The sequence below is a fragment of the Ruditapes philippinarum genome, unplaced genomic scaffold (assembly GCF_026571515.1).
Source record: "Ruditapes philippinarum isolate M1 unplaced genomic scaffold, ASM2657151v2 ctg180_1_1_1_1, whole genome shotgun sequence".
Classification (NCBI taxonomy): Eukaryota; Metazoa; Mollusca; class Bivalvia; order Venerida; family Veneridae; genus Ruditapes; species Ruditapes philippinarum.
In genome coordinates this window covers 252,841-270,145 of record NW_026866393.1, presented here as the reverse complement: position 1 = coordinate 270,145, position 17,305 = coordinate 252,841, and the positions used below count along the sequence as shown (strand labels likewise).

At 32.1% G+C, this 17,305-nt stretch overlaps 1 protein-coding gene across 2 annotated transcripts in view; it reads left to right on the top strand.

Moving 5' to 3' along the window:
• The first annotated feature begins 1,330 nt into the window (after window positions 1-1,330).
• The window catches only part of LOC132732380 (glutamate receptor ionotropic, kainate 2-like), a 95,872-nt gene continuing 79,897 nt past the window's right edge, over window positions 1,331-17,305 (top strand). For both annotated transcript variants that reach the window (XM_060718790.1, XM_060718789.1), the window contains exon 1: window positions 1,331-1,632. In XM_060718790.1, coding sequence (XP_060574773.1) covers window positions 1,548-1,632 — 85 coding nt within the window. In that variant the 5' untranslated portion in view covers window positions 1,331-1,547. The remainder of the gene's footprint in view (window positions 1,633-17,305) is intronic.

The following is a 17,305-nucleotide window of genomic DNA, read 5'->3' as shown; positions in this document are numbered from 1 at the left end:
CAATTTTTTCTTTGTACTTCAGAACACTGCACGAGAATCAGCCGAACGTTGCTACAGGGATCACTTTCTACATTATTTTCCACAGAGAATTTTGGCTTTTTCGCAAGTATATATATTTACTACACAATATTCCAGTAACATGTAAATACGTGAAAACAACACGTCGTGCGAATGATCATCTGAGAGGGTGCATAGATCGTATGTGAACCGAAAAATAACAGAATAACGGAATTATATCATACAGTTTTCGTGAAGTATTCGCCAGTGTGTATCGATAACTATTGGAATTATTTGTTTTACGAGTTGAGAGTTTGGATTACAGAAAAAAAAACCTATAAAAGCTAATCCGATTCAATTGCCGATATCTTCCTTCAGCTGGCATTGAGAATCTGTATTTAATCCTTTATACAAATGATTTAACTTCTTAACCGGAATACTTAAATATATATAAAGCGTCTTGCCTGTATAAATAGAAACGTCAGGAGTTTATTTCGCCAAAGCTTTTAGAATAAACGTGCTATCAATACCATGTAATTCTGAATAAGCGGAATTTATACGCTATTGGATTATATTTGTTGTGATCAGTTTTGATTAACTCTTAAGTAATTATTCATATAAATGGCGTCACATTTGGTAATGAATTGTTGGTTTAAGTTTTACTCGATTAATGAAAGAGTTGTTAAATGTTTGTGATTTGGTGTGAAAAACAAGTTGTTCCGAAGAAGGAAAAAAAACGTGTGTATATAAAATTTATAATCAAGCACCGTCTTGCCGGTGTTCATATCTCCAAGAATTTAATCTTCATTTAGTAAGATAAGAAAAAAATCAGGCATTAAGAGTGCGGAAAAAGCAATGCTTAGGTATACTTAGGTGTTATATATTAGCAATTAGGAAGTGGTTAAAAGTCGGGAAACATACAGGAAGATTCTTAGTCGCGGAAAACTTGCAAGATCTCTTGGTTTGCATGGAATACATCTCGGAGGATTTGTCAAAGATTCTTTTATTACTTAAACGTCTGCTCGCGACAAGGAATTAGATGTTTGGAATTAGTTTAGAGCTTCAGTGTTGCATAATTGATAGGACATTTAAGTCTAGCGACGTTTTTTCTTTAATTATTTTTGTTCCTCATCTCAGCGTGAAAACGGTGTAAACTTCAAATGAAAGAAAACATCAATTGATGCTTCACGTGTACCGGAAAATCATATCTCTGAAGAATATTTCAACGTTTTTTATTTGTGTTTTTTTTTCTTCCTTTCACTTAATATTTTCATTATCTTTTTCGTGAAATTGGAATGACATTTTCAATGCAGTCGTAAATTTTCTTAAACAGTTGGACATTAATGCCTTGTTAGCGTGTTGTTTATTATTTTGACATATTCAAAGCACGCGCGTGGAGTTTATGCATACATGTTGAACACGTTCGAAGAACCCCGCAGAGTTATACGAAGGCTTATCAGTAAGGGAGATTAAGAGTCTGTTATTCCTTTGTGAATCTGTTGATCTATTAAACCCAGAGCTTTACACATCTGTAGTTAAAAAAGACTACAATGTTGTTGTTTGTGTGGTCGCTGATTTTAACTTATGGATTATATTCCCCGACGACGGCGGGATTGCCGGATCATTTCAGAGTGGGTGAGTGTACTTCATTTTCTATTTATAGACCTTTTATTGATGAAATCACGTGTGGCATACTTTCAGCATCATATACATTTAAGAGTTCTTTGATTCGCAAGGGAATCACGACGAAGATTTTTCAGAAGGCGTTAAAGTCTATCTTTTAGACAGAAAGTAAGAAAGTGTATACCTTTGGGAATTCGAAGCAATTAAGATAAAGTTAACAGATGATACCATTTAAGAATAACACACCACTATGATAGTACACTTCAATAATACACATTTTCTCAAATTTGATTTGTTAACATGATTCAAATGTTACAAAATAAATAGACATATATACTAGTGTTCAATGAATGCATACAAGTTGGCCCTCCTATTCATAGCACACGCTATATACATATATAACTAAATACACATCCATGAGTCACGTAATTTATTGTCACAGCGAAATAGAAAACGGAGTGCCTTCACTGGACGAAAACTCTTACAATTTCTCTCCTTTAAAAAAAAAAAGATTTTGCTTTCTTAAAAGCAACTACCATCCACACATTAAAGAATTGTATGTATAAGCAATTTTCCCCCGCCTTTTATGACCGTAGAAAAAAATGTTTAATACCGGAGGGAATTTCTTCTTACGGTTTTCAAGTTCTCTTGTTAATACAATTATATGGCTGTTTTGTATTCGTGAAAGATTAACACAGAATACCATTAAAGTGAATCAATGAAAGATCAGTGCATTATTTTTGGTATTTAAACATAAATTGACTGTGTCGTTTTCTTACGTAAAGCAGGGTCTATAAAATAGAATGGTCCGGAGACGACACGGTTGACGGACTTTATTAAGATGTCTCATTTACGTGTCTCAATACCATTATATTTGTAAGACACTGCAATGCGTAAAGGGACTTGACCAGTGACACTGGCTTGTTTATGTAAGATTTTCTCATCCTTTAACCAGTATTAATCTCATTTTATGTAATAAAGACTTGTGTATCTCTTTTTCTCATGCTTTTCTTACATGATGGTAATATCTTAAAGTATTAGAAAGATAAAGGACGAGTAAAGAAAATTTCATATAAACGTCTGAATCAATAACAAAATAATCAACATCAAAATTATGGAAACAAAATATAACGTACATTTATCAACAAAGCAAACATTCCTTTGTTTATTTTGCACCAAGCATTTGACTGATAAGCCCAAATTATGGCATAGTTTTATGATGTTACAACGTGCGCATATCGTCGCATGTAGATAATGAGCACGTGCGCGTCATAGGGCATACTTCAGAAGGCATCAAATCAACGCGTTAATGTCTTCATTACCACAACACAAATCGAATCAAAGACGGGAAATGATGCTGCCTGCTGCTGCGCTTTAATAAGAGAGTTTTTCGTTAAAAAAAGCTTACATCATTTATATAATAAGAAACAAGCATTTCTGTACTTGGTTTCACAGAAAGAATACACTATACATTTTACGAGCGACTGTTACCAGCAAGTTTCTCATCAAGCTGATGCTTTTTATGGGTAACGTACATAACTTTCCTTTACATGTACATTGTACACATTTTATTCGAGATAAAGCGATATTTCAAGAAGACGATACCCCTCCCCCCTCCCGGACCCCCCCCCCCACACACACACACACACATGTTTGTCCTCATACCTGTTTAAACTTACTCCGACAGGTAACCATCTCTTTTAGAGAAATCACAAATTCAAGTATTAAATGTTACAGTGCACAATACGGTACTTATCCCTTGTAACTTCATCATTGTATGCCGTTGTTGTTGTTATTTCTGAATTTCATACTTTTATAGTGGACATATATCTCAGATAAAGGTTCGTTCCAGCGGTCTGCATGAATCAAACGAAATAAAAGTAACTGTAAACATTCCTTTCTTGCTTCGGTATGTTTTACTAATTCAGATTTAATAAAATGTTAACAAGGTTGGGGATGAATACATTGAACTATATAGTGACTGATACATATAGATATTTATGTTTACAAACATAATCGTATGTAGTTATATTATCCAAAAGATATTTTAAAAAGCCTATTTCTTGTATGTGATATGAATCTAATAGGAATTGGAGACTTTAAGGTGATAAATCTTTTTATATATCAGATATTGCCTATACATTTTCCCTAAATATACCATTTAAACATGCATCAACACTAAAATATCGACATAAATAGACACAAGTTAGTAAAGTCATAAAACATAGAGACATACATTTGGCAATATTTCGTTGTTTTGCAATGAACCGAAAGAAAAACAACCGAAACTGTAGATTATTAGAACAGGCATGTCATTGCATGTATATTTGTGTCTTTGGGGTCTTAAGCTTAATAAACAGCGGCAAAATATATAACGGGTTGTTCGTTTAAATGAAATACGCGAATATATTATCGCAGTTTGTAATATAAGAAATGATATTGGCAAACAATGCTTTTAACAAAAAAGAAATAGACGGAGATGCATAATACTATTTCAGAAAGGCATTCGTTTAAGTGACTTTATGTATTACACATACATTTTTACAATTATTGTTCTATCTTTTCCCTATACGATTCTGTCAATTATCCGCAGAACATAATTGCGATAATAACTGCTCAAATATATTATTTTTAGATCTCAAGATTATGCCAATAAATGCCAATATTATTAAGATGAGATTTGCACTAATCTTTGTTTATCTTACATCGTGCAAGTTGGCGCCTATTTATTTGATTATTATCCACCCGTTTAACAAATGTGATAAAACTGTGACAAATATCTCTCGCGCATGTGCGAAAATCTCGGCATCTTGTATGATATTACGTAATAACACGTGGTAAACCCTTTTGACAGGCACTTGTAGTAATCTGGTATTTCGTAATGAGATGCGCTGACATTTTGTATTTATTAATCTATTTATTATTATTATTATTATTATTATTATTATTATTATTATTATTCTTCTTATTATTATTATTATTATTATTATTATTATTGTTCTTGTTGTTGTTTTTATGTTTGGTATTCATGTACGATTATAATTTTATAAAATATATTGATTACAAAAAAAGTTTATACATACTAAAATAGATTTTTATTTATAAACATAACCGTGACTTTACACGACTGTCTATTTAAAAAATTAAAACAAAGATACACTGTTTCTAAAAATGAAGACATAAATTACCATAAATTCGATCCTGTTTTTATATTCATTTTTTTTCAATCTTTTTAATTTATAACGTAATATGACGCGTCTTTTTATGATTTTTCTCTCGTTTAACATGTGTCACGTTATAACAAAGATGTTTAATTTATCCTTTTTATTTTCAGCTACTTTTGATTCCGTATTTTATTTAGCGCAAGAACGTTTTACAGCTTTACATTAGAAAAACGGTTGACAGAAAGGGTGTCGTAAAAGTGTATTTAAAACACCGGTCAGAAAATCCATTAAAAATGACTTGTCATTGTTGACCTTCACATTCAGCTAATATTTTCTCAAAGATTTAAAAGGTCAACTGATGTTTTGATTAACGTGCCCACTTTATTTCTTTCTTTTATTGATATTTGTTTTGTTATGTCATTTCTTTTATTGATATTTGTTTTGTTATGTCATTTCTTTTATTGAAGTGACATTTTTCGCAAAAGTTTTCAATATTAATTTATTTAAGTTTTTTTCTCTCTCCCCAATATCCAATTTTGAATATTTACGGTATAAATCACGAGACACATTCAAATCTAATTATAAATAACTTAATCAACAGTCTGGTGCACTAGTGGGGGACACCACTGTTTGAATATATTATATATGAAAAAAAGTTCAGCTAAAGAAATGATGATCTTTAACTAATTAGTAGAATTAAATGAAAACTATCAATTATTATGAAAACTGATCTGTCAGTGGCAGTGGATAAAGATGGAAGGACACCACATGACATTTAATGTGTGGGTATGTGACTAAAGTATTCAGTATCTCAGTTTAAACCAAAAGGAAATTAATATAATTATGTACTATAGAGTCACCTTAGTGCAGTAACGGGTTAACCCCTATGAAATTCAATTGGAGTAAACACGTTAATGCATAAAAGGTGACAGCATTAATTATTTACTTCTCTTTATCATTTCTTAAAATGTCTAAAACGTAATAAAAATTGTCTTAAACATAAAAAAAATAGTTAAAGCACATTTTCGAGATATGATAGAAGACGGTGCACGACAATTCGTCGACAGAACACGACAATTAAAAGAATATAAATCTCGTTGAATGACGACATTTTAAAGATGAGGACAATGATAGAACTGTATTTCTTTCGAATTTTGTCGGACACTGTCGACTAATGTAAGGAAACTTCGTAAAATGAATTTGAACGTGCGAAATATTATTCGTACCGGAAATAACGGACGTTGAACGTGAATGATAACGGTATTAGAAATACAATAAAATTAAGTTCGTAAACAAAAACGTTGATGATATAAATGCACGTTTTACGAGAGAGGTGTTATACTGTTCTAAATTAAGCGAATCTTTCCAATCTGTAAAACTCGTAATTACTCAATTAGAAATTTCCGACTAAACTGTTAACCGTGCAGATATTTCCGTACCGAAATACTGGTAGCAATTAGCCGAGACTTACACTGTCTGAACATTGCATTGTCGATAAAGTCAGAACATTTCCAAGTCTAGTAAAAAAAAAATAAAAGCTGTTTTCGGAATTACAAATAAGCCTTCTAGCTAAAGTCTTTCTTTTTTCTGGCCTTTTGTCTTTGTGCTTCCAACTTTAAAGCAATTAGATCGGATGGTGTAATTACAGAAGTGTTTTGGTATTGATTTTCGCCACATCAAAAAATAAAGTTTCATGTCCTACGCAAGAAGAATGACGCCACGAATAGTTAAATAGCTAAACATGACCTTTAGCACCGTACCGATACTATTCATTGTCCGGGAGGGCTTTTGTCCGTTTCCCATTCAGAGTTACTGCAGTTGTAGTTCTAAAGAGGTCATATTTGTTATCGCCAAGGACGGGTTTGCTTGGGTTTAGTGTGCCTTTTGCTCCTTATTACCATTCCTAAATAATATAGTAACCAATCTGGCCATTTTAAGTGAAACACTGTCTTTTTAAAACATTTTTAGTTTTTCTGTATTTTTTCGAATAGATTGTTTTTTTTTTTTCGTCATCTTTGTTGTGATAGGGCGATGTTTAAGCTATCTTTGCTAACCCGTTGAAGCTTTAAATGTGACATGAAATTTATTTAAATAAATAAATACAAAAATATAAAAATAAAGGTTAACAATACAGAATAATTTCAGACTGTTTACATTGAATTTCATAAAATTTCACCTTAACAGAGTCTGATATCCGCGCGAATTTTAACACCATTTCCATGCATGTTTTAATGTTGAGGACTGTTCAAACCGGTGCGCGGTGGGGTGACCACCGGTAACTTTAATAACCACCGCTGTAAATGAGCAGAAAACAGAAATGCTTGCACTTATCCTGATACTGTGACTTGCTTTCTTCAACTTCATAGACGATTATGTTGTATCTTTGAGATTTTTTTGGTTTGTTTGTTTAACATTCCAACGCTGAAATGCAGCAGATGCTATGGTAGATTGTTAAGTGTATTTTGGTGGTATATATTATGCAATATTTGTAGGTGTTAATTGATTAATTTGGCAGATGCTTTTCAGCATAACTTTAAAATAAATGTTCCAATAAATGTTTCACGTTGCTATAATTGGATCAATGTTTTTCTAAAAGTTCTTTACAATAGGTAAACCAACTGTTTTCAATTGATGCCAAGTATGTCAAGATATTTTAGCGTGAGTTCCAAATCGATTTTAAATAAATCATATTTAAACTTACATATGTATAATATATTCACATTAAGATCACATACTCGTATATGAAAGATTTTATTCCGTAAATTCAAAAAATTCGTTGAGTTACACCATTCTTTAATTAATATCTTCAAAAAATTGACATAATTTATCGATATATCGATATTGTACCAACTTTCTGCCTGTGATAAGTGTCAATTGAAATCAGTACATTTTTATATATTGAACGCAACCATTTTTAATTGAAATTTTTACACCAAACTAATGACCAAAGAATTTATGTCTACTGTTTTCTTGGCTTCCCCTTTTTAAGTTAATCATGTCTATCTATTTTCCAAAGGGAATTTAATTTCCGTTTACTTCAAACCACGGGAAACAACTCTGTTCTTTACGTACAACCAAGAGAAGCAACTCAATTCTATTACGTAAAATCAAGGGCATCAACTCTGTTGTTTTAACTTTAAATCAAGAGGGCCAACTATATGCTTTTCAATTTCATCTGCCGAATCTTTAATTAGACCTATGGTGATATGAGAGAAAGAAAGAAAGAAAGAAAGAAAGAAAGAAAGAATGAATGAATGAATGAAAATGAATGAAAGAAAGAAAGAAAGAAAGAAAGAAAGAAAGAAAGAAAGAAAGAAAGAAAGAAAGAAAGAAAGAAAGAAAGAAAGAAAGAAAAAGAAGGAAAGAAAGAAAGAACAACAACAACAAAAACCCAACTAAATTGTCATAATCAATTTTTAATAACGCGGAACATTTCTTAATAAACCTGTCACAGCTGTAGCTCAGTTCGCCTCATCTTATTAATTATCTTATAAACTTTAAGTCTTTTCGTGAAATATGATAGACAACGAATGATGTAAACCGCCGACTGGTTTAATAAAGACTTTCCTTAGTAATGAACAAAAAGTATTTTGGGGTGTAGGCGGTTCTTATGACAGGCATTGAAGAAACAAAAATTCATATTCAACAAAAAATGAACTGAATGAAATAAATGATTTTAGTAACTTTAGTAACGCGATGTTTCTATGACGTGTTTCTTGGTGATTGATTTTAAGACAAAAAATGAATAGTATATACGTTTTAGGTTACAGTTATTTGGTTTCTTTTTAATTAGTTAAGTCAATAGCCTCGTTTTCATAAACGCACCAATCACGCATTGAAATATTTTTCATCTGTTAAAATGCCATCGTAAAAGGTACTTTAACACTCATTGGCTTGATGTGATAATGTCATTCTTAAAACAGTTTAAATAATTCTATAGTATTATAAAGCTTAGTTTATTCACATATAAACCTCTATAAAAAGGCTAATATATATGCTATTATTAAATATGTTTCATTGAGTTAGTCGATACCTTGATAAAACAGAAAACCGCATTAACTGCCTAAAGTCTTACCGCAATGTTTGAAATTTAATTATCAAGCATCAAGTACATTTTGTAAGAATTTCAAATTACAGACCATTGATTTCATTGATTAAGAAACATAATCATTATACCTTTCACTGCTTGAACTAAAAGTGATGGTGATGAATCCTTTGTTACTAGAATAGAGCCAGACCAACCCGCACATTTGTACAGTCTGACCAGGCTCTACGCTGTTGGCAGTTCAATGTTGAAATTTCTCATATAGCCTTTTGAATGGTCTGTTCAGGCAAATTCTTTGTACAATTTCAACAGGCTAAGAGTTAATGCACGGAAATTACGTGCATTTTACTCCGTCTGAAATTGTACTGCAATTGGTCATATATGTATAATCTTGTTAACGTGTAGTTTACTATCTCGTGAATGGACATTTCGTTTTGATATTTCCTTTCAAAAAGATGCTCTAAGTATCATTCAATTATGTTATTATCCGTGAAAAAAGAATGTGTCTGAAAGAAAACTTGTGCTGTTCAATACCCTTTTGCTCATACATGTTAACACGGCTTTTGCCGGAAGTGAAATGTTAACACATAGTAAAAGTGGGCCTTAGGCTAATTCTGATCTAGCATTGCCTTCTACATATAAAATGAACAACAATATTAAAACAACAAGAAAACAACATAATAAAAGAATAATAATGATAATGACTGATTCTATTATAAAGGTTCGTTTTCTACTTACATACATGACCATCACATCCCTGATATAGTGACTACATAGCTGTTAAAGAGACAAGAAAGTTGAAGAAACCTCTCAATTTGCAAACAGAGCTGCTAGAAACAGAACTGGTTCATTTCTTACACATTAGCATAGCGTTTCTTGGATCGAACTTGCGACTTGTTGCTCTTGCAGTGAACACTCGTATAGCCTCAAATATACATGTATCTTAGCCGGTTTAGATGCTTTGAAACAAAGTTTTGCTTTAAATGCTAGGCGAATCTTATACGGAGTCATAAATACTCATTGAAAAAGCGTTAGACTTATCGAACGCGAATCGGAATGAGAACGTGAATTACGAATCGACTGAATATTGCATGATTATGCGTTAGGTGGTACAATACTGGATCGGCATGTCAAATATATGCCCGGTCGTGCAATACCATTTTTACGGAGTCGCAAAATCGGCACGGGTATGTGATAAATGCATTATAACCGTTTTTAAAATAGCAAACGAAAACGCTTCTATGAAACTAAATTGCATACTTACGTTCAGTTATAAGACATATTGCAGATCTGTATCTGTTCAGATGTTTCCGTGTTAAATTAATCATTAATGGAACCTGTTACAAGTAAGTGTTCTTCTAATTTTCAATTATTCTTCGTCTTTAATAGAGAAACAAATAACAGAAAAACACACAACCATGTGCCAGTCTTCATTTATATAAAAACGACGAATGAGAGAAAAAAAATTACAAGAAAATCTTAAGATAATGGTAAGGAATTTAGATGTAAAGTTTAGTCAGAGCACAATGCTTCATGCACAGATATGAAAAGCATGCATGCATGCAAAATATGCACACATCTGGATCTGTTTTAGCAAGTTAAAAAAACGAGGACAAATTTCAATCTAAAAACATTGGTATCTTAAGTTGTACAACCGATGTTATATTAATGCATTTTTTGTTATGAAAATTCTTTGTACTTTAGAAGATGGCGATGCTAATTATAGAATCTTTCTATATGCCATTATGATTCCAAAATTAAACAGCTTATTTGCTAAGAGCTAGTCATTTTTTTTATTTTATTTACAACCACAGTATAGTTGAAATGTAAAACCATTGACGTTTACACAGATGTGGCTTTTTCCTTCGTATTTGTCACTTTTGGTATTCAATATCGCAAGTATTAAAGCTTTCATATTAAATAACAATCCATAAGCGTGATATTAATAGTTTGTCTTTGGAGAAAGGGAAAAGACATTAGAAAATCGAAAAAGTTTTATTAAAACTGAGGCAACGCTAGTGGTTTTAGAGCTTAATGACGATCTTTCTTGTTGGTTCGGAAAACTCCGGTAATTTTCGTGAATATGTTTAAAATTATTTGTGTTTGGTGTTGTTGTTGTTTGCTGTTGTTTTTAATGACATGTTGCTAGATATTTGGACCAGGAAGTGAATGTAATCGAACATGACAATAATTACTTTGAGAAAAAATACAAATAAAGTTATTTTAAGAACTACGGAGTCTAATGAGCTTTTATCACACACCCGTGCCGATTTTGCGACTCCGTAAATATGGTATTGCACGGCCGTGCATATATTTTGACGTGACGTCATTAGCGTTATACAAACAAAGAGTAAAGACGCGCTAAATGTTAGCGTTATACTATAGGCGCGTCAATGAAAAATGACTTTTATTTCACTTTAAACGGTCTTTATTTTGGGTATGTGATAAATAGAATATTAAATTCGTGTAAGTTCATTACTGAATTTATTGCACTCGTGGAATAAAACAATATTATGCTCGCCAGAGGCTCGCATAATATGATTTTATTCAACTCGTGCAATAAATTCAGTATTGAACTTACACTCATTTAATATCCTCTATGTATGCGATACGCCATATTGGTACTTCGATTTAAAAATAATGACGTAATGTCAGTGGAAAACACCCTCTCACGTGACCAAAAAAAATCGAAATCGAGGGCGATCTCGGGGTAATTTACGATATTACTCGATATGAGTCGATATTTATCGATTTATTAAAGGTTCGTTATCCTAAGTTCACATTTTAGTTGTTTTCTCATATATCAAATATGTCTATAGTCTCCAGGCATTTTCCAACTGATGTATGTGTGCTATTAATTCAGGAAATCTTGCCTTAATAATTCTAAAACCAGAAAGTCTCACGGTAAAATACGAGAGTGAATGTTATGTTGTATAGAAAATGCAAGCACATCTGTTCAAAACCTTGATATGTTTTCCAAAAATGTTAAAAAGTTCAAATTTCCGGATAATGAAATAAAATGCGCATGCATTTCAGTGTGCTCAGAGCCAGTCCCGCTCTCGTGATAATAAAAAGGAAATCATCAAAGCAGATGCCTTTCTCATTTTGAACATATAAACATTATTATAGCATCTGGTTCTGTTAAAAGTTCGCGTATAATTCCCTTGCACTTTTACTGTATAGGTAAATGATGATTGTTCGGCTTCGTCGCAGGTTTATTTTTAAATTACATCTCACGACGTCGCATGTTTTCAATGTTATATAACCATGACGTTTTTTATTTTTATAATATACCTGTACATACATTTATGTTCTGATATTTGATAAAGGTACTCAAAATCCGTATTATATTATTAGTTACAATTTATTTTGACAAGTTAGCTTGAATGACTTTGGTCAATCTATTATTACTCGTATGTTATAGTAGTTCTGTTCTGTTATAACGTTTCATTTCGAGGAGGTCTATTAATAATAGTAATATTATATTGGTATAATAATATATAACTTGTATCTAGCTCTCTTTGATTTCACTACACGACTTTTCCGCACCTCGTGGAATGCTGTACAGCCCGAGGAAAATCCACTCTAGTCAATCACGGGGAAATCCACTCTAGTCAATCACGGGGAAAATCCACTCTAGTCAATCACGGGGAAAATCCACTCCAGTCAATCACGGGGAAATCCACTCTAGTCAATCACGGGGAAATCCACTCTAGTCAATCACGGGGAAAATCCACTCTAGTCAATCACGGGGAAAATCCACTCTAGTCAATCACGATACTTGTATCATCGATCAAACCGCAATCTATTGATATTTGTATACATAGAACATATGCATTTAAAAATGGTTTAAGAAAAATGAAAGAAAGAAAAAAGGAACAAAAAATAGATACAAAATCATGAAATAAAATTTATATTTGCCGCTTAAAATATTCTTTAGCAAATTGAAAACTAACATCTTTTTTTAATGAAGATATCATGTTTAGAATATCGATGAAAAAAAAGATTATTTTCAAGGTATCATAGGAACAGATCAATCTATTCTACAGCACGACACTATTTTATATACATGATGTTATCATTAAGATTATATCATTAAATTATAAATGAATACATTGTAATGTATATATTATTTTGAAATTTATGTTGGTTTTTTTTATAAATTTAGTATAAATTTAGTATAAATTGGCGAATAAGCAATGGTAATTGTTGGCGTTTAGCACTTTGAAATTTGCACTTAACTATAATATGATAGTGTAAACTAAGAGCTTCTTTAACAAATCTGAATAATGTTAGGAATGAGCATCACATTAAAAGTACATTAACCCTCAGAAATAAGTACATTTTTTCCTCATCAAAAAGGTCAGACACGGGTTTTTATACTTTTAATAATGGACTAAGAGCATGTTTGGCGATAACATGAATAACCCGACGAAAGGTAGCTAAAGTGGTATATTTTGACTTCCATGCTTAATACTTAAACACTATAACTGTCTTATATTAAAATAAGCAAAAGAAACGAATCATGGTGAAGCTATATAGTCAATGAATAATCTTATGGAAATTGTTACAGAACACCAATAATGATAAGTTCTTGTAATAACATTTTTGGGGGATAAATCGGCCTTTTTATATTTGTCCATTTATGATAAACAAACTTTAATACAGTCTGAGGAGTTTCTGAAATATTTTAGTTACAAATGTTTTCCCATACGTTGGTAAGATGATTATATTTAACTTAATTCTTTGTCCGCAAGGCCACATCACGTGGTATAATAGATGATTTTCTTGACTTGCAGCAAGGTTCAGTCTAGACTGTATATTATTATATAACGTTATTTAAAGCGTCTTTTACATTGTGACACTTTTACATTCTTGAACATTATGCTGTGTAATATGCGATTCTCTATATGACATAGTCACAAAAAAATACGTGACGCTATATTACATGCACCAATTCATATGACATAGCTACAAAGATACGTGGCAGCATATGTCATAGCCACAGGGAATAATAATTGACACCATATTTTGTGTACTAATTCATATGACATGGCTATAAAGAATGTGTGACACCATATGTCTTAGTCACATGGAATACGTGACACCATATTCTGTGTCATATCTGTATGACATAGCCACAGAGAATAATACGTGACACCATATTTTGTATGCTAATGTATTTGAGACAGCCATTGAGAATTCTTGACAGCATACCTCCGAAGTATTGCTTAGAAATAATAAATACGTAATAATCCAATTCACAGTTTAGTTGAAAATTATGTGCTAGCTTTTCATACATGTATAAAATAGTATAACCTTAACCCTTACGATGTTAAATATCTTAAATGGACCCCCTCCCCCACAAAAAAAAAACACACAAAAAAAACTATTCTGCATTTTAGGGAGTTGTCGGGTGATCTAAGTCTGCACTGGTCGCATGGGTATTTCTGTTGCCGCTAGCAGACCAAAACAAATTCAGTTTTTAGAGAAGCTGCACAGATTTATCTCTGAGAGAAAGTGTGAAAAATTATTATATTCGAAGTGACTGCCAATCCGTCAAATATCCGTCAAATATCAAATAGAAAGAATTAAATATAATAGGCAAAAATTGATAAAATTCAAATTTTCCGTCACTTTCAATTTACATAGAACAGTTTTGCACTAAAAGCTTAGATATTATCAATTTGTATAAGCTCATCTGGCTAACATCAAATAAAAACGCCCTCACATTTCTCTTTTAGATATCGTCTTAAATGTCTAAAGATACTAAATGCAAACTGTAAAGTGCGTCTGTAAATATTTAAATCGTTTCTTAGATCTTCGTTCCACTCAGAGGCAATTTAGAGCTAAACGAAATCTTGAAGGCATTGATATGTTATTAAAGATGACAGCGGTACAGAAAGTAGTCGTGTGCACATGTTTGATCAGTGTCATCTCAAACGCTTATCTCGAACGTTTGCAGCCTAACACAAACTGACTTGGAGATATCAGAATTGGTTTTTTTACAGTGGTAGTTTTGTTGCATGATTTATTTTTGTAAAATCTGCAAAGAAGGAAACGAAAAAATGGTGAAACAAGATTGAAAAGTACGATGAGCATTTTATTAGTTCATTTTACGGCATGGCAGTGTATAAACTTGTTATGGGGGGTCTTGAGTTCGAGCTGATGCATGGTGATTTCACTTTTTCGACACAGTTGCGGTGGCAATAGTGCAGAAGGCATACATTGACGTTAATACATACTTTGATGATAGTTACATAAAATAAAAGTAAGACAGAATTAAAAAAAATATACAGAAAATGATAAAGTAAAGAGATTTATTTAAAATCTAATTTTGTTCCACTCTTGCTGCATTTCAAATTCTCATGAAAGATGAATGAATTGGGGAAGACTAAAACAAACAAAATATATCACAAAGTTCTCTGTAAATATGGTTCTATAATAATGTAGTATTGATTTTACCCAAAAGAAACTTGTCTGCATCTTCTTTCAAATACAATAATCGGACTGAGTTTAAAAATACATATAGTGCGCCCAGACAAATGAACGGGGAACGAGTTTGGCGTATGCACAGATAATTTGATGTACGCGAGCACTGGAAAAATTGTCTTTTTATTTTCGGAAGGAATTCTTATTTTAGAGTTACTGATTTGATGAAGCTCCTCTTCTACTCCACAATGACAGATTGTCCATCATGGGAAAATGATGGGTGGTTTTTTCCTATCGATTCCGCTATCAGATTGTATCAAGAAAAGTATCTTGTAAATCAAACACTAACAACGTCAATACAAGAAGTGGTCATTTAGTGCCGTCTACTGAAATCATGAAAACACATTAATATTTTCATCCAATACCCCACCCACTGAAAACGTATGTGAAGATCTTCCCACTTTTATATTAATAAAGTCTGCTTTTTGGTTTTTCCGCCCGCCAATAACATAAACTAATTTCCTCTGATTCAATACTTTCCCAGCCATATTTATATATTGTTATTCGTCAGACGTCTGTACACGAATGTTATACTTTTTCATGAAATTTATAAAGATATATGTAGGTTTTTTATTGTATATATGAATATGAACAAGATTGAGAGTTTAGTATATATACTTACATGTATGTATTAAGATGTATAAATGAATAAACGCTGTGTTATAAATAAGCTGCTGTATAAATTACCACACTAAGTCTCCTATTTCATTATATTGATGAAATCTATCTTCATCTATGAATATTAAATTAGATTTAAACACCTTCAAACAAATTTTAACGAATATATCATCAAGCAACCGTAAACGTATAAATAAAAACAATCATAACACCCGGACAAATTATTTGAAAAAAAAAGTTTCCTTTTTTTTTTCATTTATGAAAAAGGGACGTAATTTTATTTGTTTTATTTGTTTATTGGCTTATTGAAAGGAGTAAGTACGATATTTCATATTGCTGCACATAATTACAAGTTTATATTTAACTGACCTTTAACATAGTGGATAGACAAAATTGGATGTGTTCTATTAAATATTTGAGCGAATTTTCTACCGCTATCATTCGAGTTAGTAGTAAAACAAGTATTAGCATTTACAATCAAAGCACAGAAGGCGCTGAATTTGTTTGGGTCTCAGAATGTCAGAACTGAGATTATAAACCAATTTGTTTTTGTATAGTCAACCAATGCTTTCCAGCGTTTTAATTGTAGTAAATTGGCTATAAGACAAATTGCAACACTGATATTCAATCCAATGTTTATTTGACAAACAATTTGAAAAAAAATGAGTTGCCTTAACTGGGATTTGAACTCCAGACCTCTCGCTTCATAAGCGAGCGCGCAAACCCCTCGACCACGGTGAATTTATATGTTAACGGCCTGAAGAAACCCATATTATTCTAAATTAGGGTTTGTAACGACGCTAACTGTTGTTTAAAACAGATGTAAATAATCATGGAGCTTACTATAAGCATGTATATCTAAAAAGAACATTATTAGAAATCTTCGACCATTCGGGAATTATTTTGCTTGAAAATTAATGCGCCTATCATTTGACCATCTTTACGGAGTGATCTCCCCTGAATTTGTCGGCGTTAGTGTACATATAAAGGGAAGTAACCGCTTCAAAAAAGCGGACTACTTTCGGCAATTGCAATTAACAGCATTAGAGTCTGAAATTTCGCTACCATTATTTGTTTATTATAAATTAATTCGTCAACAACTTGGCGGATAGCGTGCCCTTTTGTCGTCCATTCTGCATTTTGTATCATGTGGTTTTAAATTCTCTATTCTGATTGGCTAAGGGCAGGCGGTGTTCGGTGTTGCAAAGATGCAAATGCTGAAGTAAAGATATACTTATAGTACCTTGATATGTTTAGATGAAGCCTAAACACCATGCTTACCATTTTCCATACCGGAATGTCCGAGAAACACGTGCTGAGTAATAAAACGATAATGTTACTAGATTTTCAGGATAACTTGTCACAA